Genomic DNA, 23,728 nt, shown 5'->3' on the forward strand with positions numbered 1-23,728 from the left:
TGCAAACTAATAAAATCTAAATCAACAACTGCATTTGGCAGTGTTGCAGAAGCGCTAACCAAATAGTCATCATTCTTCACTTGCAATGGCTTACAAAATAAAAACATGCACATGGTGTCTATAAATATGCAAGGGTCATGTGAGGACACCTGAGGGTAATTAATAAACGACTGAGAGGGGGGGGGGCACAGTTGCTGGGAAGCACGACTTGGGATTGGTTGAGAGGTTTAATTGGGAGAAAAATGTGGGAAAACGGGACGGTTAAGGAAAAGCGGTGATTGAAGCACATCATTTGTTAGTTAGTTCATTTATTTGGTATAGCCCTGTGAGCCATTCGGCTCTTGAATCGGGTGCAACCGCAAACAAAAACATGAACAAGAAAACATCTTGAAATGATTATGTGACTGTGCAAACAGAAAATCCAGGAAAAAAACATCAAAATATTCCTGAAATAGCACCGTACGCCAACGCTGTGTGCAAAAATCCCAGTGGGATGCAAGTCAAACAACAACCACCACAAGACAACTAAGATTAAGGCCATCAGTCTAACTCCATACTACAATAAAAAAAACATGGCCAAAACCAAAAAAACGTTTTCGAAATCACCAAAATAAAAGCCATAAATGCAATGTAACAGTGATCATAGGGACTGTGACCGAATCTTTAACAATAAACTACATAAATAAATTATAACACCAAAATCTAGAACCATATTTTAGGCCACTGAATAGCAGTGGCAGCTAGGGGTGTACAACTCCTCTAGAGCAGTTTTGAGTGAAGATCTCATAGGTAGTGATTCAAGTTGCAGTTTATTGGCAATAGCATTCCAGACCCTGGGGGCATCAATAGCAAAGGCCCTTCCTCCGGTTTTTGTATGGCAATAGGGAATGTGAATCTGGTAAATGAGCGAAGACCTGAGGTCAAATTTGATCTTTGAAACAGAGAGGAGATCCAGTAGGTAGTCTGCAGATTTTCATGACGTCTGTAACATGTGACCACGAACGTGTACCTTAAGTTTTCAAGTCTCTCATCGTCGTGTTGTTGATCACGCTTTCATCTCGCTAATCTCGACCTCTCTCCGTCTCCAATATGCACCAAATTAAAATATTCCTCTTTCGGCACATCGGTTGTAACAACAACAAGGTCCCCGTATCTCTCACTGGTTCAAAAATACCTCCTATGCATTCCACACCCCCCCCCCAATCCCCACAATGATGCTCACCTCCTCCAACTTCCGTCCAAACTCCTGTATCTTCTTATTCCTGTGCGGAGTGGAGCTGTCGCCAGATAAGAACGGGTTCTTGGCAACGATCTGCGAAAAGAAATACCGCACACGAGAGCTCTCAGACTTACAGACACACAAAACTTTGGCAGGCTCGACGCAGACACGCCCGCAAGCGATTGTACAGGGGGCGTCCACTGCTAGCAAGGAGGGCCTCCACGCGCTCTAGAAAGCCACTCTAAGAGGGTATTTCATCTGATCTTCCATACTGGTCAAACATCTTGGAAGAGAGGTGGGGATGGGGAGTCCCAAGCATTTTACCCAACCAAACGCAACCTAGCAATCGACTATTGGTGTATGTACGTGTATGTATATTTAACTTCCATGAGAGGGGTTTGTTTGGGTTAGATCGCGTATATATGTGTCGTCAAAACCTGCCACCACCCGACACAGCCAACTAGTAAGGGTTGTCATGTTAACAGAACATGCCAATTCGCCACAAGCACAGCATACCGCTGTTCACGTGACAACCCTTACATGGTGGCTGTCGGGTGGTGGCAGGTTTTAATGACACTTTTATTTACGCGATCCAACCCAAAAAAAACCTCCGTTATGGATGATATTGGTCACGAAAGCCTACGTGTTAAACTATGTTTAACTTATATTCTTAGTTTTTTCGGTAAAGTCACGTTGAAGAGAAACAACAAAATAACAAAATATATATAAAACAATAAAAAATTCTCACGACGTTTCGACCATAACTCAAACGGTCATCATCACACCTGATCATCACACCTGATGATGACCGTTTGAGTTATGGTCGAAACGTCGTGAGAATTTTTTATTGTTTTATATATATTTTGTTATTTTGTTGTTTCTCTTCAACGTGACTTTACCGAAAAAACTAAGAATATGAATTACTGCAGTCACAAAAGCTTTAAATCAAAATTTATGTTTAACTTGTTTTGCCCGTTGTTTCAACTGCTGTGCCACAGGGATTGCACTCAAATGGGCCTCTCGATTCATCCATTATTTAAGAAGAAAAATGTGCCCACATTTTAACCCACAGTTGTTATTTAGTTCTCTTCTTTAGCAATACCGAGAATCGGGAAAAAAAAAACGATTACATGCATGGCTGTTGGCGATGCAGGTAGAGTTGGTGCCGATGCTGTTTTAATAATGATGATGAGTGCAACGATCTGGTAGAGTTTGTGGGTCTGGCACCAGGTCCCTGATGTCGGCGAGCAGCCCCTCGAGGGTGGTGAACTTGCCGCCCAGAGCTCCCATGCCCAGCTCAAACTCCAGCTCCGGGATTCGAACCGCGCAGGTTTCGGACTGCGGGCACCGCACGGACCGTCCACATTGGCACAACCGCACACGCGCGCACGCACACACACACACACACGGCGACAACCATATAAGCCAACGTGTCACAACCGCATATACAAATCACAACCTCCAACGCTGGCCCAACACACGCGTGAACACAACACAACTGCCAACATTGCCACAACCGTGCACATGACCAGCGAGGGAAGGCTCGGGGGGATCAGTTCGGATATCGTTCGCCACCGACGTCAGCTGTGACTGGTATAAACTCACGTAGCCGGATTTGTTGCGCGGTGCAATAAACACACTACCAAAGACAAAGATCCCCCGTGTAGCCTGAACAGACTGTTGGGGTAAGTGCTGTTAACACACGACCACAAACTGTCACAACCACACACATGAATACATAACAATTCTGGCAAATCGCCCGAAGATGCTGGATGTAATTTCCAGCGGGACGTCGTACTCAAATTGTAAATGTTGTAGATTCACTCTTCAACATAACGTTGGGCTAAAATAGTAAACTATTTGTCTTTTGTCAACGTGACACTTTTTTTTACTGATTGGCCGTGTCGGGTGGTGGAGGGTTGCGACACGTTTATAAATAACGCGATCTAACCCAAACACCTTTATGATGACTAAATACAGAACTCGCCCATCAACACTGTCACAATCAATGACAAAGATCCCCTGCGTAGCCTTCGACAAACCGCTTTGGAAAGTGCTGTGTGCGCGAGCACCTATTAAGGCCGGCACAGCGCACAGGGTGGGGTAGTTGCGGTCGGTGTACTAAACATCAGTGCTGATTTTTCCACACCGGCACCAGATAACTAATTTATGGCTGGGCCGAGCACACACGTACGTACGCATTTAGAAACTTATTTCGCGCCAAAAAAGCAGTTCTAAAGAAATTCGTTTTAAATATAGATTTAAAAGTGCGTAGCGCCGGTGGCTTCCGAAACTTAACAAACACACAACCACAACGCACGCACAGCCAGCGCCACGGGCTGTGGGAGCCATTACCTTGAGTAGGTCGCGTGTCATGTCCGAGGGGTCGGTGACCCTGAGCGTGATTCTCGTCCCCAGTGGCTCGATGGCTCCTCCTGACTTTACCTAGGGTGGGGTGGGAGTGAAAGGTAAATCCGCAGCACTGCAATTGCTCGTGAACGCCACTGCCCACCCAATGTATGTATGTAGAATTTATTTCACACCGTACGTAGCCAACCGTGCCAATCGGAGGCGAGTTGCGGGGGAATGACAACTAAACACAAAAAGCAGTTCTAAAGGAATGAGTTAATATAGATTTAAAAGTGCACTCGAGAGCATCCACCAGAGAAAGCACTCGTACAGCCCCCGCCCGAGAGGGCATTTGGCCTACTCTTCCACACCGACACCGTGGTGTAAACATTTAGACTGTCAGGTGGGCAGAGGTGATGAGAGGGGTGGGGGCAATTTATAAACGTTCCCATTGTTCCAACCACCAAGCCGGGAGGTCGCATCGAACCGGCCGACCTCCGAACTGCGAGTCCGGCGTGCGAACCGCTACGGCACGGCGGCAGCGTCTGCGGTGCTCGAGGGGCAATTGGTGGCAGGTCGTGGAAACGGCGAAAACGAGATCGGGGCGGACACAACCAAACGACGGCCGTCGTCGCTCTTGCGATGTCGATGCGACGCAGAGTTAAGACGAAGGGAAGGAAACCCCTGGCGTGCGCCGGGCAGGGTTAGGGCAAGTCGCACATTCACGATTGTGTTGGTCGGTTGCGCAAACGAACGTGTCATAAGAGAGGGCTGGCAACAGGTGATGGTCTCGTGGCTCGAGCAAGGGGTTGGCAACCTGCGGCTCCGCAGCCGCGTGCGGCTCTTTAAGGACTGCTTTGTGACGTTATTCACACGCATTGGGGCTCTTCAAATATTGAGGGTTTTTTATCGAATTAGAAAAAAAAGTCTCTTCTTGTTATTTCGGTTTCGGCTCGTTGGGCTAGTTGAAGAGCTAGTGTATTAATGCTATGGAGAACAATTCCATGCATGCATCACGAGTGTAATAATCAATTTTAAAATCATTGTATCATACTGTGGAAGAAAAACAAGGTTAAATTTATTGATGAATTTAAACAAAACGGAAAAGTCACCTCGTTAGTCCGGTGTCCGCACACATCGCAGTTGGTGGCCATAATGATGACTTCCTTGAAGTGAGGGATTTCTGGGAGGTCGAAGGTCAAGGTCAAGCGGTAACGGCGCATTTCAATCTCACCAATAATTATCGGCAATGACGCAGGAGGGCAGATGACACAAAACAACGAACGACGCATCGAGAAGGGGAATTAAACGATAAAGGGGAGGTAAACTAAGGTGGCTCAGGGGGAAAATGCTACGTCAGAGACTTGACATCCTCGGTTTCAATGTGGGTTTCAGCCACCCGTGCTTACACCGACTTGTAAAGTGTAGCGAGTTACCATATTCTCCGGATTATAAGATGCACTTTTTCCCCGCTGTATTTTTTTTTCAAGTAAAAGTTGGGTGTGCATCTTATATTCCAGAGAGAATACGCCAGCGATGGGAAACCCAGACGGGTAGTCAGTGGCTCACACGGACAGCCCTCCTCCGCCTCAGTGGGCCACAAGCTAGCCATCGTGCCTGTGCACTCATCGTGACCCCACGAATCACCCTGGAGACACACCGAGAACAGGCCACCGTGAGAAGCTCCACGGGACGCAGGTTGCCCACCACTGGAATACACCTGTCTCACGGAAGATGTGTTAGAATAAAGTTGCTTAGGAGCACGTTTTGGAAGGCCTTTCTCCATTTCAATCGAAAAATACCCTGAGGATAAGAAGGCACCACCAGCCATGTAGAATAATCTTCCATAAGACATCTCCCCCCATTTTAGCACGGTTGGCTAAGTATGGTGCAAAATAAGTCCAGCATACATATATATACATTTTAAAGCAGAGCATTCGTATTCATATTCTGGAAGAGGGTTCTCCGATTATAAAGACACTTTTTTTCAAATATGACCCCAAAGCCATGGGCGTGTCTTACTTTCCGGAGCATCTTACAATCTGGAGAACACAGTAAAAGTTGCAGCCAGTCACCAAGACTGTAACAAAAAAACATTATATGAAGATTTAGTTTTGCCACATAATGCTTCAAGCGACCATAAAATATTGAATGAGAAATTAAGCCGAGGATACGGATGAGCTTCATGTTGGTCGATGCCGGCGCGTTGCACTCGGGGCAGTTTGTGGAAAACTTGAGGACCTGGGGACAGAAGCACATGGCGATGTTTTGCCACATCAGTAAATTTGCGACCTTTGTAAACAACACTGCCCTGGCTGACCGGTCCCGGGCGGCCACTCACCTCGTTTCTGAGGTCTTCGTCACCCCCTCTGTCCACTTCAGGCTTGGTTATCACCTCCTGTGCGGTAGTCACGTCTTCGTCACCTTCATCATCGTCTGCCTGTTCCAGACATGATCATTATCATGGCTTACTTTAATAAGCCAGTTCTGTCTGGACCAGCGACCAGTGACCCAGAAAATATTTTTGCACCTGAGCCACCTCGTACCTCTCACTATATGAATAATTTCACTTGGTTTAGTGAAAATCAAGTCCTGATCATCATCATCAAATACTGTATAAATGCATGGTGATGATGGCCTCCCTCCCCCCGCCCCCCCCCCCCCTCAAGACATTCCAAACATTTATCTGGACGAATGCGATAACCGGGTAATGAATACACCATTTTGTTTAATGATTATGATTATTATTGCATGAAACTAGGTTGTGAATTATGTTCAAGGGGGTGCTCCACTCAGCCTCTCATCCCCCCGACACTGCTTAATCGACTGCCCCTTTGTTACAGGTCCACACTTGTAATAACCCTTGCCGTAGTGATGTAGATGTAATATTAACACAATGTACAGCCATGTGTCAATATACTGGGGGTAGTTTGGACCACAATTCACTACGTGCAGTGGACGTATGAAGTGAAAAGCGAACAAAATGTGAAGTAGAGCCTTGGAGAAGCAACAGAGGTGGCGCTGGGGTTGAACAAGGGTTGGAGCTAGCAGTTTGGTTGGCAAGTTGGTTTTGGTTATGAGTATAGCTAGCATTTGGTAGGCTAAGTTGGTAATAGTTGGTGGTAGGATTTGCTTGGGTTCAATCCCGACCGTGACGCCTGTATACTTGGGAGTTTGCATGTCTCTATCCCCGTGGCCGTCCTCGGGTTTTTCCCCTCCACATTTAGGATCAACGTCACGCATTTAAGAGTACTTGGCTGCGATAAAAAATTCCACTTTTAGTTTCTGGAGGAGACGGCGCGCCGCTGACCTTCAAGCCGAGCGCGACGTCCTGCGCGCGGCTACGCTCGTAGTGCGAGGTGTGCAGGCCCTCGTCACGCTGCGGCGCACTCGGGTTCTCCACAAAGCTGTTCCCCGAAGGGTCATCGATTACCTGAGGGCAAGGCAAGGGATCGTTATTATTATTATTATTATCATAAAGCAACGAAACAACATGACAAACGTATGAAGATGTTCATACTTAGGGAGATGAAATGCCTCAAAACCAATATGCCTTGCATCATTATCTTATCTTAACAATTCCAAAGCCCAGCAGCTATCTAGTCAAGGGGATTTACAGTGGCAGCTGTCCCCTATATGGCACAACGTTTAAACAGCACTGGCCTGCAAATGGGCATTAGTCTAGCAGCATGGGCATTGTTGCCATGCAGTTTTTCCATATTTCTCCAAAAGTTATTTTCCAGGTAATTTTCCCAATCTGGCAAACTTTCACGGTAAATCCTCCTGCAAAGTTCGACGAAAAACGCCGAAGGGACGAGAGGGAACAGTGCCACTGGCGATACACCGTGGCGGAGGAGGCCCACCAGCGTGAACGGCGACCGCAGCTCCTTGAGCTCCTTCAGCTTGGCGACGAACGCGTCGATTTTCTCCGCTGCTTGCGGGTCTTGCGTCTGCGCGCGGGAAGCGAAAAGGTTGAACCAACGAGCTGGAACAGGTAAAAATCACTCAACGACTCTACACCGTTGAGCCTTGACCAGAATTTCAAACCCACAACTTTGTGATTGCAGGTCACGCACTCTACCCACAGAGCCACTCGGCCACAGAGAATACACCGACCCTTTAATGTGGACGCATATGAGAAGCAAAACCCACACCGCCTCGGAGGTAGCACTCGTGATTGAGAATCGAAGGCAGCAGTGGGCATGGGTGTATGTATGTAGAACTTCTCTCGCATCATAAGTAGTCAACCACACAAATCTATTGGATATATTTGAATAAGAGCTTTATGATGATTGTTTTTTTACCCTTTTATCTGGCAACAAACTGACACCTTTTTTTACAAGGAGTCATGTTGGCAGTGACCACAATACCTGCGGTCAGAATGCAAACAAAAAACATAACTCTGATAATGTATGTAGATAAAAGGGTAAAAAATCAATCATCATATTTTGCTACTGGCAAAGGAGTTTTCAATGGTGTAAAGAGCTTTATAGTTCATCGGATTCCTCCAGTATGAATATTCTGATTCTACTCGGAGGTGCTGCGCTCACCATGCGTTCAGGTTGGTCCTGCTCCAAGCCGGCGACAGCGCGATCTATGAGGCCCTCGATGGTGGAGAGAGCTGCATGCGTACACACAAACACACATGCACACACGTGCACGTGAGAACACGTTAACATAAAAACATATGCAGTGACACGCAAAACACGCACGCACACAAGTACATACGCATACATGCACACAAACACATTTATGTAGAATTTATTCAGCACCGTCCTTAGTCCAACCGTGCTAATCAGAGGAGCAGGGGAGGGACAACAAACTAATTACAAAGATCAGTTCTAAAGAACACTCGCACAGGTATATTCAAACGACAACAGCGACAGTTCGCTAGTAAGTGTTGGTGATGTCACCACAATGCTTGTGCCAGGCTAGGTGTACTGAGGCCACGTAAAATGTTGATGACTCACTTTTTACGATGTTGGTTATTGTAATATCAGTTTCCCATAACTCTAGATGCATATTTCACATTTTTGTTGCATGTTTTTTTTTCAAATTCAACTGCAGTTCACTCAGTAAACACCTGCTCATAAATTTTTCTAACAATTACAATTTATAAAGCTGATAACAAGCATGATCTCCAGGTCCTCCGGTTTTCCCTCCACATTTAGAATCGACATGCGGTTAGAGTATTTTGCTGCTATACATTTCCGCGTGATAAACCACTTCGGGGCGTGATCAATTGTGGCCAGGTAGCTTCTGAAAAATATCAATGTAGCTCAGTTGATAGTCTGTGTGGGCACTCACCTCCTTTCTGTGTGAAGGCCGGGATCTCAAAGTCGAGCTCAGGGATGAGCGTGGTTGCACTGCCGGCCTTCACCACTTCGCGGTCCAGGTCCTATTGAGGGTCAGGGGTCAGGTTGCTCGGTCACACGGAAAACTGGCTTTCATTTACAACCGGGCAAGAGCTCATTATGAAAGCAATAAAATACAGCGTGGATTTATATAGAGTTTAAAACGCAAACAGCATCTCTCGAGACGCTGCGCAAAAAAACAGTGGTCATTTATGTTGAAATCCAACAATTTCTGTAGATGATAAGACCCATCACAACAAAAGAATACGTGCAGGCTGAAAACACAAATGTTTAAAACTGAACAGGCAATTCTGTGCTGCTCACAAACAGCAGGGAAGGCACGACCCCCATGTCACGTGATCACTGCACTGCTATGTCCAATTCGTTTTAGTCTTTCGTCTCGGTTACAATCTCTAAAAGCTCAACGTGACCGTGTTATTGTTTTGGCCACCAATAAAAAAATATATAAGTTGAAAATGCAGCCGTCCTAACAGGCAAAACAAAAATGTTTAAGCCTGGACTTCAAAGGGGGTAGGTGGAGTCAACAGCACAGATGGGTGGGAGTTAGACGATTGGGGCACCAGAGGAGAATGCGCCATTTCACTACGCATTGATTAATCGGTAAAAAATACATCACAGTATCATGTTCATTAACTGATAAAAAAAACGGTTTATGAAAACGACAGGTTGTTACATTTGGGCTAACCAACTTATAAACATGTGACAATTCAAAATTGTGGCTTCTTCAATCAAAATCGCAACCATGAATCGTGACGAGCCATGGAGATTACAGGCAGGGGTTGATCGTGAACATGCCGTACGCCGAGATGTTAACTACCTCGCCTGGTATACATGAGGCCGTGGGTTAGATCCCGACCCTGATGCCTGCTTTATATTTGGCGTTAACGTGTCTTTCTCCGCAGTCACGTGGATTTTTCTCCCGGCCCTCCGGTTTTTTCCCGTGATGAGCCACTTCGTTGAGCCATCATTTGTGATTGCCAGGTCGCTCAGAGGGTTAAAATAAAAAAATATATAAAAATAGTTCAACACAGTTCCCCCTCCCCCATGCCGTCTCAAGAGGCGAGGCTGCTCTTCACCTTGGGGCTCCGCACGCTGAGCTCGTAGCGCACTCCCTTCTCCTGCACGCGCCCGGCCGACAGGACCTCGCTGTTGGCGAATCCGCAGTGCTCGCACGAGAACGAGCTGAGCACCACCTCCCTGAAGAACGGGATGCGCGTGAAGAGCAGCCGCGTCACTCCCTGCAAGGGCGCAAAGGACGACCCCGACGTTAGCCTCGCGGACTGCGGCCTACTACGAACACCACTGCTTGCCCCGACACACGGACAAACACTACTGACTGCTCGTCATGACAGTACCAGTTAAAAAAAAGATACAATTAGAACGATGCGACTGCGAGAAACACACATCCCTAACAATACCGACACAAGAACTACCACCACCATTGATTACACCACTTAGCCATGACTCCATCTCTTGACAATACCACGAGTTATGATACGACCAACCCTAAATTGAGTACCAAACCATAACAACAATGACTCTGCCACTCTAACCCAGACATCAATGCCAACACTGACAATCATGACACCATTACCAACCCTAACTCCGTCGCTACGCCCGTCTCTACAGCTACCCCCTACTCCCTCCCTGGCCGCTATCGCCATCCCCACAGCCAGCACGCACGTTCTCGTAGCACCGCATGCACAGCGACTCCATCTCAGTGGTTTCCTGGTCGGGGTCTCCGGCGTCAAGGTCCGAGAAGACGGGGCCTCCGGACCGCAAGCCGCGCGCCTCGGCGTCCTGGTTCGTAGACATCGCCTACTCGCGACAACAGCCAAACGGCGGTAGCGGCAGCAGCTCCACAGCAAGACCAACACGCAGCAGCAGTCGACAAGGAGCGCAGAGTCAACACGCAGCAGCAGCAGCTCCACCACCCCACGTGTTCCTGTACAGTGCCGAGAGGGTGACGTGCCGCGTCCTCCGGCCAATCAGACAGCGCCGTTTAATTGACAGGTGCGGGAGGGCGTGACGGATGATATAATAGTAATAATAAAAGTAGCACTAACTAGGCGTCTTTGACAATGTCTCAAGGCACCACGCGTGAAAACTAAAATCACGAAGATAATAAAGAACCAGGTAGCAAAATAAGAGGCAGAAAGGGAGCAATGCTAAATACACTAAAGCCGAGTTAAAGTTGTGTTCCTAATCGGGGCTTGACTATTTATATACTTACCGGATGCGACGTCACCGGCACGAGTCAGTTAATCCAATGGTTAAATGTAATGGCGCTGAAGAAAGTTCATTACCCGAAACGTCTCCTATTATATATTATATTTTTTTCGTTTTAAAGCCACGCGGTGCTTATTTACGAATGTTTTGAGTTGTTTTTGTTAAATCTGACGGCGGGTGGTCGAAGTCACATCCGGATATTGGCGTTGCTCATTACCGGATGTGACGTCTGCGGTTAAGGATACGGAAATCCGTGACGTCGACCTCTGAGGCCGCGCTCTGTCGACCACGTGACGCGCTTCGCCCTCCGCCCCCGAATGACGTCACACGACCAATAGGAGAATCGCAGGAAAGGGGGAGGGGACGAGAAGTGAAAAAAAACTCCCGGACGTGACGTCGAAACAACGACACCCCCCCCGGTGCTCCGACCACGTGATGCGCCACGGACCAATGAGAAGGTGAGTGCTCCATCATTCAAACCGGGTCGCCGGACGTGACGTTCCGGAAACGGAACTCGCCCTGCCCCACACGTGACGAACGTCGGACACCCCCCCCCCCGCCCCTGAAAGGGAGAAAGCGGAGCACCGCCCGATTCGGAAGCGGACGTGACGCGCCGGAAACGGAAACAGTTGCTGGGGGGGGAGGGCACGTGACGCGGCGCCGGCCAATCGCAGCGCGTCGCGCTAGCACATGGAGTGAGCAGTGCGGGAGGAGGCGCGTGCGGCGCGGCGCGGCAAGGTTACGGGTAGCCGGGCCGGCTTCGACTCCTCTCACTCTCTACCCACCCCCCTCCTCCTCGCTCGCCTGCCTTCCTCGCACCGATCAAACGAACTTTCCTCGAGCCGCCTCTTGTCATGGGCAACGTAGCGGCGGCTCAACCGCCGCCGCCGATGATGTCCTCGCCGGGGTTCCCTATGCCGCCGCCCGGGATGCCGGGCCTCGTGGCCCCGCAGTTGCCTCCGCACGGGGCCTCCGGAGCGACTGCCGGGGCGGCGGGGTCGGGTGGGGAGGCCGCGCCGCGATCCTCGCTGCCCAACCCGGGCACGTACGACGAGCTGCACCGAAAGTGCAAGGGTGAGTGAGGGTCGGGAGTTACGTGGAGGAGGGGTCGCGGTGGCGGGTAGATTACGGGAAGAGCGCTGGTGGATTCTTTTGGGCGAAAGGTCAGCGGTGCCATCACGTGCGGCGGGCGCGAGGCCTCGCTCTTGTCACCCATCGCCGGGCGTATCGCGCGCGCTCTTCATTCATTCATTCGGCGGTGTTGTCGAGGGCGCTGTCGCGGCGAAGTTAATCATTCTGAGCAAAGCCTCCCGCGCTCGGGAGTTCGTTCTGACTCGTTTGGAGGCCCGGGGCTCGCACGGAGTTTGTCGTGAGAATGGCATTCGCAACTCTCTCGTACATGATCCCACCAACGCTTGTCTTTAAAGCGATGTTGTTCACAGGCGTGCATGGTAACCCGCCTCATGCCTTGGAGTCCCAAGTAGCCAAGGACCCATGATGGGATTTTTTTTAATTGTTTGAATGGCCACTACTGCAGCACGTGCCTTTTATAATTGCCACCACCCCCTGTACACCGTTTCCAAAGATCATGGACGAGACACGCTGCTCCTGCAGTGAATAATAAGGATAAGGGCCATTCCGACAGCAGTCATGGCTGTCCCGAAGTGAGAGACGAGCGATGGGGATAGGGGTGGCTGCCCAGTTCAAGGGCGGTTAATTGCCCTTGCAGGGCCGTGATTTTTGGAAAATGGATCGTGGTTAATGATTATGAAAATGAAGTTCATTAAGACCTCACCGAGTCTCAATACAGTTTAATGAGTTTCCTGCAACGTTTAAATTATTGGATCATTACAGGCATTTCGCAATGTACGCGGTCACTGCATCACACGCTTTCAGATGCGCTTCTGCGTCCGTCTGGAACTCCCTATTCCAATATTAGGAAGCCACTGGAGCTATGCACTTTGAAATCTAAATTGAAAACTCATTTCGTCAGAACTGCTTATTGTGTAGAGCTGTCCTTCCCCCGCACCTTCGACGAGCACTGTTGGCTACGTACCGGCGTGAAAGAAGTTCAACACACACGATGGAATGCAATTTCCATAATTGACCCCCCAGAATGTCTCGCTTTCCTGCATATGAACGTGACCATTCAGACGGTGGCTCAGAGCTGTACACTGGAGATGACCACTGTCTTGTACGAGTTGTGCATGTCTACAACCCTTTGTCATTCAAGCGATGAATGAGAGCCTCACTCGCCACGCGGTTGCGGCTCGTGAAGGTTATTTTACTTCACGCTAGTCAGTGCGGATTGGTTGCCCATAACTTCACCACCCTGGTCGGTGCAGGTGTGGTGAAGGCGAGAAGCACATGCGTTGGAGCACAGTACAGTATAACAATGTCATTGTCTGCAATGCCCCCTTCTGGCAGTGTAGCCCCCGCAGCAGCCTACACAACGTGTTATGCATAGTGATGTCTGGTCTAGGGTTAGGTTTTATTTCGGCATAGGTAAAACCAATCGTGCAATAAATGCTCATTTTCGACGGGAACTTGGTTCCAAAAACCTGGTTACAGCAAAAAAACGAACAAATGAATCCAAAACAACTTTACATGGTCAAGTTTCCGAATGGCTAGGTTGTGCATCAACATGGTACAGCTAGCAACAACATATACAAGGCTAATAGAACATGTCACATGCAAAAAATATATCTTTAACTTAGTCTGCAAAGCGGAACCATCAGTTGCTCGCACACTTGAAATCAAATCTGAGGTTCAAGCACTGTCCAGGATCAACCTTGCTTGACTTCCAACTTCTAACGGCACATTCCGGATGAATTGTTTCACGAGTTGAATTGCATAAGCACTCGAGCTATCGGTTTGCAGGTTTTTAATAAATAATCATGACAGAACTATTCTGTTTCCTTTTGTTTTGTGACTGTCTCATACATTCTCCATGAACAAGACTTGGAGACGTTATAGGTGGAGCCTTCTTTATAATTATAATAAAATAACCGTGTAATAACAGATGTGTTTTAATAATCCAAGGTAACGCTATCTCAAGTGCTGTGAACGTGAGGCAGGTTTCGTCTGATGTGCCTCCCCCTCCAGCAACGTGTGCTGCCCCAGTAATTGCTGAGCATTCATCAAAGTGACCCGAAATGCCCTCTTGTGAGGATGGGCGAATGACGGAGAAGAGAGGGTTTGAGATAAAGTGGTACAAAACCCACAGCCTGTGACCAAATCGCCAAATCATGGAAGCTAAGCAGGTTTGAGCCTGGATGGTGCTTTGTATGGGCAACCACCATGCATAAAACAGGTGTTGTATGTGGTTTCGAGGCTACTTTGTAAGCAGTGGACAGTTCAGCAGAATCCCTTGTTATATTTTATTACGCTCCGATGTCCAATACTGCTGCCCGCCTCCACCAACGCACACAAACCAGTGTGGTGAAGTATGGTCAAATTGCCCCTATAACCCGCGCCACAATGGATCGACATAGGGCTGTACATTTACATCGCACAACGTGCTGGCTAGCACTGCTTTTGGGTAGTGAGAGTTGTGCCTGTTGACTTTGTATTCTGACCTCTCCTTTACTGTGTTCCCCCCACCCCTCTCCTTGCCATTCATTCCCGATTCTGACCCTCCCTTTACCCGCACCACTTTGCATCCACTGCCATCCCACAAACCATCACCCGCCAACCTCCAACATCCAGAGGTGTTCCCCGCACAGATGGAAGGAGTGCGGCTCGTTATCAACAAAGGTCTTAGCAACCACTTCCAGGTAAAGTCACTCGGGGGGACGAGGGTCGGTTGGGGTCGCGGGGGCCAGGATGGAGAGGCTCTCCTGAAACTGAAACTTCGCATTAAAAGGAGTCTTAGATACTCCAGATCTCTTAAACCGCCCCCTTAATCATACCCTCTTCGCTTGCAAATTCGTACAGTTGCCATTAAACGCATGTTTGTTTAAAAAAAAGTTGTGAATCGCGACCGCAGCTCGGAGAGATTTTGTTGTTAGCGGAAGAGAGGAGTGAGGTCTATGAGGGTACAGAGTAGAGAGAAAGGCGATTTATAACATTGATAACATGTATGGGTGGTTTAGGGCGTTCATAATGGCTGTGTTGGAGAACTAAGCTAGCACCACTTAGATCCTTCCTGGGCTTGAGTATGATTTCAGCTGCCCTTGATTAGACCAGATACTCATTTGCATGAAGTTGATGGTTCTCGGTCGAGTTATACCAATCGCTGCACAATATCGGCGTTCGTGGAAGGCTGGAATACTCCTTTTATTAAAACTTGACATTGAACGCGAATAGGCATGTTACGTTGCATTGATGGAAATAGATTCTTGCAAGGAGGTTGCTGGGTAGCTTTGAGGTTGGAGCACTGAGTCAGCACTGCTGAGATTATGGGTTCGAACCCAGGTTTCGGCTATCCGCTGTCAAACAGCGTTCTGAAGCGCGGCAAGTTGATAGTCTTGTTCCGGTTATCAGCGAGACAAGATGGTGCACCTTTTTGCAAAAGGTCCCAATGGAAACGTCTTTGTCTCATGACATGATTTTGTAGCAGCGTGATTGGACATTAATTGGGAGGGGAAAGAGCAAATAAATTGAAGTAACCCAGTCTGTTGTGAACAGCAGCATCTGCAACTCCGAGCACCAGCTGTGTTTGCGTTGTTCAAACAAGCGCTGTCTGCCGCCAAACCTGCACTAATTCGTGTGGTCAAATATGGTCAACTAACCCCATACCTGTCAACCCCTTTTCAGTGCCCTACCTTATGACAGACCAGTTCAGACCTTATTGGTCACCCCGTGCCCTTATACATATCAACGTTCTTCCTAGAAAGTCCCGTCACAAGGGAGAAACACAAAGAAATAGACAAAAAAAAGCTATTTTTACTCAATTTCCTTGCAAAAGAATACAGGTAAACCGTATGCGTTGACAGGTATGTAACCCCGGTAACCCATGCTGGCATGAGGAGGCCATCATTCAGCAGTACATCGATAGAAGGGCTGTACGCAATGCAGATACGTTCCGCCTTAGGTGTGCGTGTGTCTGTGAAGCATGCGGTGACTGTGTCTTTGTTAGGTGAGTCACACCGTGAACCTGAGCACCGTCGGCCCGTCTAACTACCACTTCGGCACGACCTACGTGGGCACGAAGCAGATCAGCCCCACTGAGGTGAGATGCCAAGACAGCTGCAATCGCAACCGTTCGCTCGCATTCATTCAAGTTGACAGGACGGCTCTCATACGTATGGGTGCAAGGGGACAACCCCCTCTATAAAACTATTGGTCTGCCTCTCTTCGAGAGCAGCAGCATTCTTGGCCATCCACAGCTGGCTATGCAAATTATTTCTCAACTCTGCCTGGGATGACCATAGGTTTATAAAAACCATGAAGTGAGTACCCAGGGAGCAAACATTTTGCCCCGGGGAGGGATAAAGTTGTAAGGGAGTGGCATCACCCACACCAAGCCGCCTCGTGATCTGCCAGACTTAATAGGTGCTCTCGCTATAAGAGAACTTGCTCCAGAAAGGCATCCTGGTGGGCTAAAAGGTCGGTGCACAGAGCTGGCACCGCAGAGGGTCCTGGCTTTGATTCCAGGCAGGCACCCTCTGGTTTTAACTGGGTTCTCAAATGCAACGAGTTGATGATCTCATCCCTGATCACAGATGAGATTGCACACGAAGTATCGCACTAAATTTAATTCTGCTTTTTGGATAAATTCAGCTCTGAAAATGACATTGGTTTTTGTTTCGATGTGTCTGACCTTACTCTCTGTAGCAGCATGTTTGGGAAAGTTCTTCATGTGGACCAAAGGACACTTGAAGGGATCTCAGAAGCAGTTCTGTGATATCCGCTTGTGTGGGCCGTTCACTCGCACACAAGTTTCTTCATCTCTTGACATGACGCTTATAGCCCAGTTGGGATAGGACTGGGGAGAAAGACAGAGCACGTGCTCTTGAAGTTTGTTGAAGTTTAACGGGAGATCATTGTGTCTCTGCATGTATCCCTGGTGTCCGCGTGTTCCCTGTGGCAGTGTTTTCCCGTTATCATTGGCGACGTGGACAACACGGGGAGCCTCAACGCCCAGGTCATCCACCAGCTGACGCAGCGGCTACGAGGGAAGGTGGCCCTGCAGGTTTGTGGATCAGAGTGAAAAAATATGACAGCAGATTATTTGTATCTGCAACGTGCGCGCCATAGGCATTTAATCTTCCTCTACTTCCCCCTTCTCTTGTCCCCTCGGCTTGAGTTGTGTGGTGCTTGTACCCACACACCTGCGTTCATTGGTACAGGAATATAAATAGCTGTGGGTTTGTGTAGAACTTGTGCTGCTGAATTAGCTCATGTTAGCTAAGACGCGATGTCAAATTACATACAGCAGGGTTCTTCAATTAGGGAGGGTCCCCGGGCCACATCCGGCCCACGAAGGCTCTTGGAGTGGCCCGCCTAGCTATGACCTGCCGAGAGATACGGCTCCCCCGGGACACGGAAAGATTGGTGAGATGAAAGCGAGATATATAAAATACTGAGATGAGAGATCTGGAGACGAGAGATGTACATTGGTCACCTGTACAGAAGTCATGACGCCAATATGCCATGTGACACCATAACTTCTATATATGTGATATTGCGATAAAACGTGGAGCACCGAAAGGTGCATATTTTTTTCATTGTGACCTGCAGGAAAATATAGTTGGAAGGACCCAGATTTATGGTTTTGGTGCTTAGATTTTCAGCGTCATGGCAGAGGAGTTGAAGGCACGGTGTATCTGATTCTTTAGTCATACTCAGTGACGTAATCAAACAGGCTGTGGCAACCACATAAACATTTTTAGTCGCACTTGAACTCCCCCGTGGAATCTGTATTGCAGACGCAACCGTTACCAATCGCGCATTGGCTCTGCGAGCCCCCCCACTGACTATCAATGCGCTACTGTTCAGCCCCGTGTCTGTAAGAGATGTTCTTGGTTCCAGAGCATTCAGACAGGGCCGGGCAGTGCAGTAGACCACATCCTGTGACCGATCAGCATGTGTGTATATTGACTTTCTTTCGCACCGTACGTAGCTAACCTTGCCAATCGGTTGGCTATGTACGGTGTTGTGCCACCAGACAGAAGGTGACACCACCCCAACCACACGGCCTAAGCTTTGAACGCATGTGTGGCCGTTTACAGAGCCCCATATTCCACCCTTTGTGGTGGTGGGGAGGAGGGTTGTCATGGAACATGACGCATAGCTTGTTGGTGGTGATCGTGTCTGCTGCACTACCGCTGTTTACCACCAGGGTGGAGCAGGCAGCGAGACGATTGGAATCCTTTATAACGCCAATCAATGATTGACCAAGACTGGACAGCAAGCATCGGGTTTTTTTCCAGCAGTGTCCGTCCGCGCGCCTACCTTGTGCCTCATCGATGGGTTGATGTCGTCATTGTATTAACTGTTACTGCTTCGTGTGCCACACCTAGCACGCACATCCAACAAGTTACAGACTTCACGTTATGTAACAATGGACACTAATGCATTAAAAATAACAACTTGCTGCGTACAGTAGTCAAGCCAGTGTACATTTGGCTAAAACCTATATGACCTTTATCCACCCTTTAACCTTTTAACCCTTTACTTTAACCATAAACTTTAACCTGCGCTCAAACCCTTAACTTTAACCCTTTTTTCGTTAACGTTCGTCTGTGATTTTCAAATTAATTTCAACCCTTAACCATAACTTTATCCCTTAACTTCATCCCTCTATCCTTTAAATTATTTAAATGTTACCCTCATTCTGACGCTTAGCTTTAAACATTAACTTTACCCCTCGCTCCAAGCCATATCCGTTGACATCAATCAGTAATTGTGTAAAATCAAGTAGGTAAAAAATAAACAACAAAAATCACGACGTTTCGGCCACAACACAAGCGGCCTTCATCAGGTGAAGGGATCAGGCTGTCTCGAGGACAGCCGCTTGTGTTGTGGCCGAAACGTCATGATTTTTAAATTTTGATTTAAAGCTTTCGTGACTGCAGTAATTCATATTCTTAGTTTTTTCGGTAAAGTCACGTTTGTTGTTTTATTTTTTACCTACGTGACTTTACCGAATAGAACCAAAGAGTATGGATCCTTGCAGTCACGAAAGCTTTAAATCTAGAATTAATAAAAGTAGGTTCTTGACATTGTGTAATTGGCTTTGGGCACTGCACAAATCACCCACGCAGGTGTGGTTTGGTAAAGATTCTCCACTGCCAGTCACTTCTCTTCACATAATATGCGATTAGCACAGTTGGCTAAGCACCTCCGATTACCACGATGGTCTTCGTACGGTGCAAAAGAAGTTCAACATACATAAACATACACCATGGAATGTGGCTTAGTCAACTTGGCACTCCAATCTTTACAGTCGCGCGCTGCCTGCCATTTATTGGCCATTCATTCACCCGTCGTGGTCATGACCTCTGACCTCTTTGCGTGTCCGCTCTTATTGCCTCCCATCCTCCCGAAATTTCCGTGACCCCCGCGCGCCTGTGTGTGTGTGCGCGCGCGTGCGCGACCGTGAGCAGACCCAGCAGTCGAAGTTCATGACCTGGCAGTTTGACGCAGAGTACCGGGGGGAAGACTACACGGCCACCGTGGCGCTGGGGAACCCGGACGTCATCTCCGAGTCGAGTAATTAATGCACGGAGACCGTTGCATGCTTGTCGTCCTGTTTGCTAAGGTCGTATTTGCTATTGTCGTGTAATGTGAATGTGCGCGCACACACACTGGAGCAGCTGTGTGTACACTCTGGGTTAGTTTGGATATATTCTGCAGTAAAAAAAAAATCTTACCTTCACAATACGTGCATCCAAGAGTGATCGTAAGGATGGACAATATACAATTCACACATTGCTATCGGTTCATGTAATCACTGCAGCCACTATACACTATAATGCATTCCTGAATCAAATTGTCATGATATGTTAAATCATGGGGGGTGGTGAGTCTTTTGGGACAGAAACCAAAGCCCAAGTTATTTCCCACAATGCTGTTTTGTTTTTCCCTGACGGATATCCATTGGCTTCCATACTACTAATGAATACTTACTAATGCATGATAAAAAGCGCAACATAAGTCATGCATTTTGAGTGTTTTTTCGTAACTTGTTTGACAGCGATCTCGTTGCATTTGCACCGCTGTTATCTTCCCACCCTTCTCTCTTTCCCTATTTCATTCCCTCCCACCTATCCTCTCCATGCTTACTCCCTACAACCGTCTTCCACCCTCTCTCCCAACATCGCTCCCATCCATCTCCATCCCTCCGTCCCCGGTGCCCTCGCTGTCCGTCCGTCCCTCTCTCCGCTGCAGTGATCATGGTGGCGCACTACCTGCAGAGTGTGACGGAGCAGCTGACGCTGGGCGGGGAGCTGGTGTACCACAGGCGGCCTGGGGAGGAGGGCGCCGTCAGCACGGCAGTGGCGCGATACACCGGTGTGTGGTGTGCGGGGGGTGGTGGTGGCGGCACCGTGGCACGGTAGCACGGGTCGGTGGTGGCACGGTGGCACGTAGGCGGTGGGGGCCCATGGCACAGTAGCACGGGGAGCGGTGGTGGCCTGTGGCACAGTAGGACGGGGAGCAGTGGTGGCACGGTAACGCGGGGGGCGGTGGGGGCCTGTGGCACAGTAGGACGGGGGGCGGTGGTGGCAGCGTGGCATGGTAACACGGGCGCTGGTGGGAGCTCGTGGCACCATGAAACGGTAGCACAGGGGGCAGCAATTGGTGGCCCTGAGAGGCGGGAACCTCGCAAAGAGCTCTGAGCTTTAACTCGTCGCCATTCGCTCGCGTAGCAGTCTGTTACAGTGGTCATCACTTTCGTTGGTGACTTGGGTCACACTTGCAAAAGAGATTATTCGGGTCTCTTGAGTTTTCGCCTGGTTAAACAAAATAATTAGAATCTTAAAATGGATCGGTTGGTGGGATAATGTGTGCAGTTGGACGGGGCTCTCCATGAGAGACGCTGAATATCGCCAAAGATGGGAAGCATTTGTCATGGACTTAAACTTTTTGTGCCATTTCTATTGCAGTAGTTCTGACCCTGACATTACCTAATGTAAATATAATCTTTTCAACACAGTGCATACAAGTATAAAGCTGTATTATAGCTCACTTTGTTTTAAGATTATTCGTCAATTATCAAACCGCACGGCAAGTTCATAATTGATTGTTAAGCTGCAGCCATTAAGCACCAGCCTCAGGGCCCTTCAGTCACCTCATGGCATGTTGAGAAAGCCAGCAAACACACAGCAGAATTTTTTTTGTTAAATATTTCGATATGTGCAGCAAACCATTTTTTTCAGTTTTATGCACGCAATTATCATTAACGCTAAACACCAGAAATTAACAACCCTGCCATGTGGTTTCGTAGGCTCAAACTGGGTGGCGACGCTAAACGCCGGGCTTGCCAACATCCACGCCAGCTACTACCAGAAGGCCAACGAACAGGTGAGTCTATTTTGATTTAAAACTAAGAATAGGTGAGTCTATGTTTTGTGGAACTTCTTTCGCACCGTACCTAGCCAACCGTGCTAATCGGAGGTGCGGGGGAAGGACAACAAACACAAAAAGCAGTCCTAAAGAAATTAGTTTTTAATTCTGCCACATCACACCAAGTTCTGAATGCGAAATTGTCGTTGTTGCTATGTATCTACATCAGCAGCCATACAAAAGAATAGACGCCAAGTTCTACCACACCACACCATGTATTACCAAACCGCAAGATGTATAACGCTAGGCTGTTGCACATCGCTATGTGATGCCATTGCCACGCCACCACCACCACGTGCTGGCACGCCGCGCCGCACATCCGCACCGCCTCACCCGAGCGCCCGGTCACTCCCCGCGCCCGCTTGCAGATCCAGGTGGGCGTGGAACTGGAGGCGAACATGCGCATGGAGGACACCGCGTGCACGTTCGGGTATCAGATCGACCTTCCCAAGGCCAACATGGTGTTTCGGGGTAGGCGATGACTGACGCGGCCTTCGTTTGACATTAAACGTCACCTTCTCCTCCCCCCCCCTCCGCTACCCATCCTGCTCAAATGAGCATCGGGACGGCGCGCACGTATTTGATGCGTATGAATGTGTGTGCATGTGTTGTGCGTGTGTGTGTTCGGTGTTTGTCTTTGACCAAATTAACTGGCGTTGGCCTCACTGTGTCAGATTTTAAGAAGCTAGGCAGGGGTTGAGCCTGGATAGCGCTTTGATGGGTGATCACCGTGCACCTCATGTCATCGTAATCGGCTGCGGGGCTGTGCTACATTGTCAGTAGGATGAGGCAGTACAGCAAAATCCATTGCTGTACTGCGCTTATTGTACTCCCGTGTCTTTGCTTTCTCGTCAACTCGCACCGACCAGTGTGGCAAAGTATGGTCACCAACCGGCATTGGCCAGCGTGGTGAAGCACGGTCGGACAAACTCGCGCCATATGGGTCGGGCCCTAATCCACGCAGCGGCGGCTGGGCAAAAGGGCTGTGCGTGTTGCCCATGAATTTGCAAGTTTGGGTGCGCGTGAACGTCAGCGGTGGGGAGCCACGGTAAGATTCTGCGCGTTGACCCCGTCCGCCCTCTTGGCTCCCCGCAGGAACGGTGGACAGCAACTGGACGGTGGGCGCTGTTCTCGAGAAGAAATTGCCACCCCTTCCGCTCACACTGGCACTCGCCGCCTTCATCAACCACCGCAAGAACAAGTTCCAGTGCGGCTTCGGCCTGACCATAGGCTGATGACTCGTAATTCCCATCCCTACCGACCCCCCCCCCCCACCAACTACCTATCTCCTCCTGGTCCTCAACCCCGTTGCGCAAAAAAAAAAAAATCACGTTTCATTTTTCGTGGGGTTTATTTTGTTTTGTACGTTCAGTTACAAAACAAAAGGCCCCCAGTTGGCCCGCGCTCGTGTTGACGTGTGGACGAACGGTAAAACTCTGCGGCGAGACGCAAACTGCTGTGTACAGGGACGTGTTCGGCATTATGAAAAAAAAAACCCAATCGACAACGAAAATTACGACGTTTCGTTTCTTAGACTTGCAGCAATTTGAAGCGAAAACCAGTCTACATGCGACGTGAGAGCCAGGTGATGTAAAGGGACGTTGCTGTAATGTTTTTGCTTTTTCATTAAATCTGTCGGAAGTCGCTGGTTCGTTTTCCCCATCTTCACGACACCGGTCTGTTATCTTCCTCTCGTCGGCATCACCGTCCCGGCCCTCGCTTGTCACCGCTGCTCAAATAATAACTAAAATAAAGCGCGCAGTTGGTGTACATTATGTTCATCAACGCAAACATACGAATATGCTTATTTTTTTTAGTTTTCTACTTTTTTCCCGTCGGTTATTTGGCAAACATCTCCCCTCGTGTGGCATTTGAAGAGCATCGGACTGAGTTTTACATCTGTTCGTTGAGTTGGGAAAGCCATTCGGTGGGGTCTGAAGTCGCCGGGTAACGTTTGCACCTCTGCAAAAAAAGCGCTAAATTGGGAACCGATCGGGCACGTGAGCGACGGACTGTACTTCACCGCGGTTATTGGGCGACTTTT

At 48.7% G+C, this 23,728-nt stretch overlaps 2 protein-coding genes across 3 annotated transcripts in view; one reads left to right on the top strand and one right to left on the bottom strand.

Moving 5' to 3' along the window:
- The window catches only part of ZPR1 (ZPR1 zinc finger), a 13,561-nt gene extending 2,185 nt beyond the window's left edge, over window positions 1-11,376 (bottom strand). Inside the window, exons 1-13 of one of the 2 annotated variants that reach the window (XM_032964653.2) lie at window positions 11,177-11,376; window positions 10,627-10,800; window positions 10,020-10,181; window positions 8,876-8,966; window positions 8,119-8,189; window positions 7,432-7,518; window positions 6,879-7,001; window positions 5,910-6,008; window positions 5,743-5,809; window positions 4,681-4,751; window positions 3,575-3,664; window positions 2,447-2,557; window positions 1,223-1,312 (exon numbers count right to left, since the gene is read on the bottom strand). In XM_032964653.2, coding sequence (XP_032820544.1) covers window positions 1,223-1,312; window positions 2,447-2,557; window positions 3,575-3,664; window positions 4,681-4,751; window positions 5,743-5,809; window positions 5,910-6,008; window positions 6,879-7,001; window positions 7,432-7,518; window positions 8,119-8,189; window positions 8,876-8,966; window positions 10,020-10,181; window positions 10,627-10,758 — 1,194 coding nt within the window. In that variant the 5' untranslated portion in view covers window positions 10,759-10,800; window positions 11,177-11,376. Of the gene's footprint in view, window positions 1-1,222; window positions 1,313-2,446; window positions 2,558-3,574; window positions 3,665-4,680; window positions 4,752-5,742; window positions 5,810-5,909; window positions 6,009-6,878; window positions 7,002-7,431; window positions 7,519-8,118; window positions 8,190-8,875; window positions 8,967-10,019; window positions 10,182-10,626; window positions 11,142-11,176 lie in introns of those variants that run through there. The other variant, XM_076071306.1, reaches the window with a different exon arrangement.
- Window positions 11,377-11,764: 388 nt separating this feature from the next.
- LOC116948193 (mitochondrial import receptor subunit TOM40 homolog) lies at window positions 11,765-23,329 on the top strand. The gene is made up of 9 exons (XM_076071307.1): window positions 11,765-12,246; window positions 14,881-14,948; window positions 16,253-16,345; window positions 17,207-17,308; window positions 19,725-19,830; window positions 20,509-20,631; window positions 21,566-21,642; window positions 22,053-22,155; window positions 22,780-23,329. The coding sequence occupies exons 1-9, from the start codon at window positions 12,027-12,029 to the stop codon at window positions 22,917-22,919; spliced, it is 1,032 nt and encodes a 343-aa protein (XP_075927422.1). The 5' UTR covers window positions 11,765-12,026; the 3' UTR covers window positions 22,920-23,329.
- The last annotated feature ends 399 nt before the right edge of the window (window positions 23,330-23,728 follow it).

Source organism: Petromyzon marinus, chromosome 32, assembly GCF_048934315.1.
Source record: "Petromyzon marinus isolate PM22_M1 ecotype Great Lakes invasive population chromosome 32, UKy_Petmar_22M1.pri1.0, whole genome shotgun sequence".
NCBI classification, from domain to species: domain Eukaryota; kingdom Metazoa; phylum Chordata; class Hyperoartia; order Petromyzontiformes; family Petromyzontidae; genus Petromyzon; species Petromyzon marinus.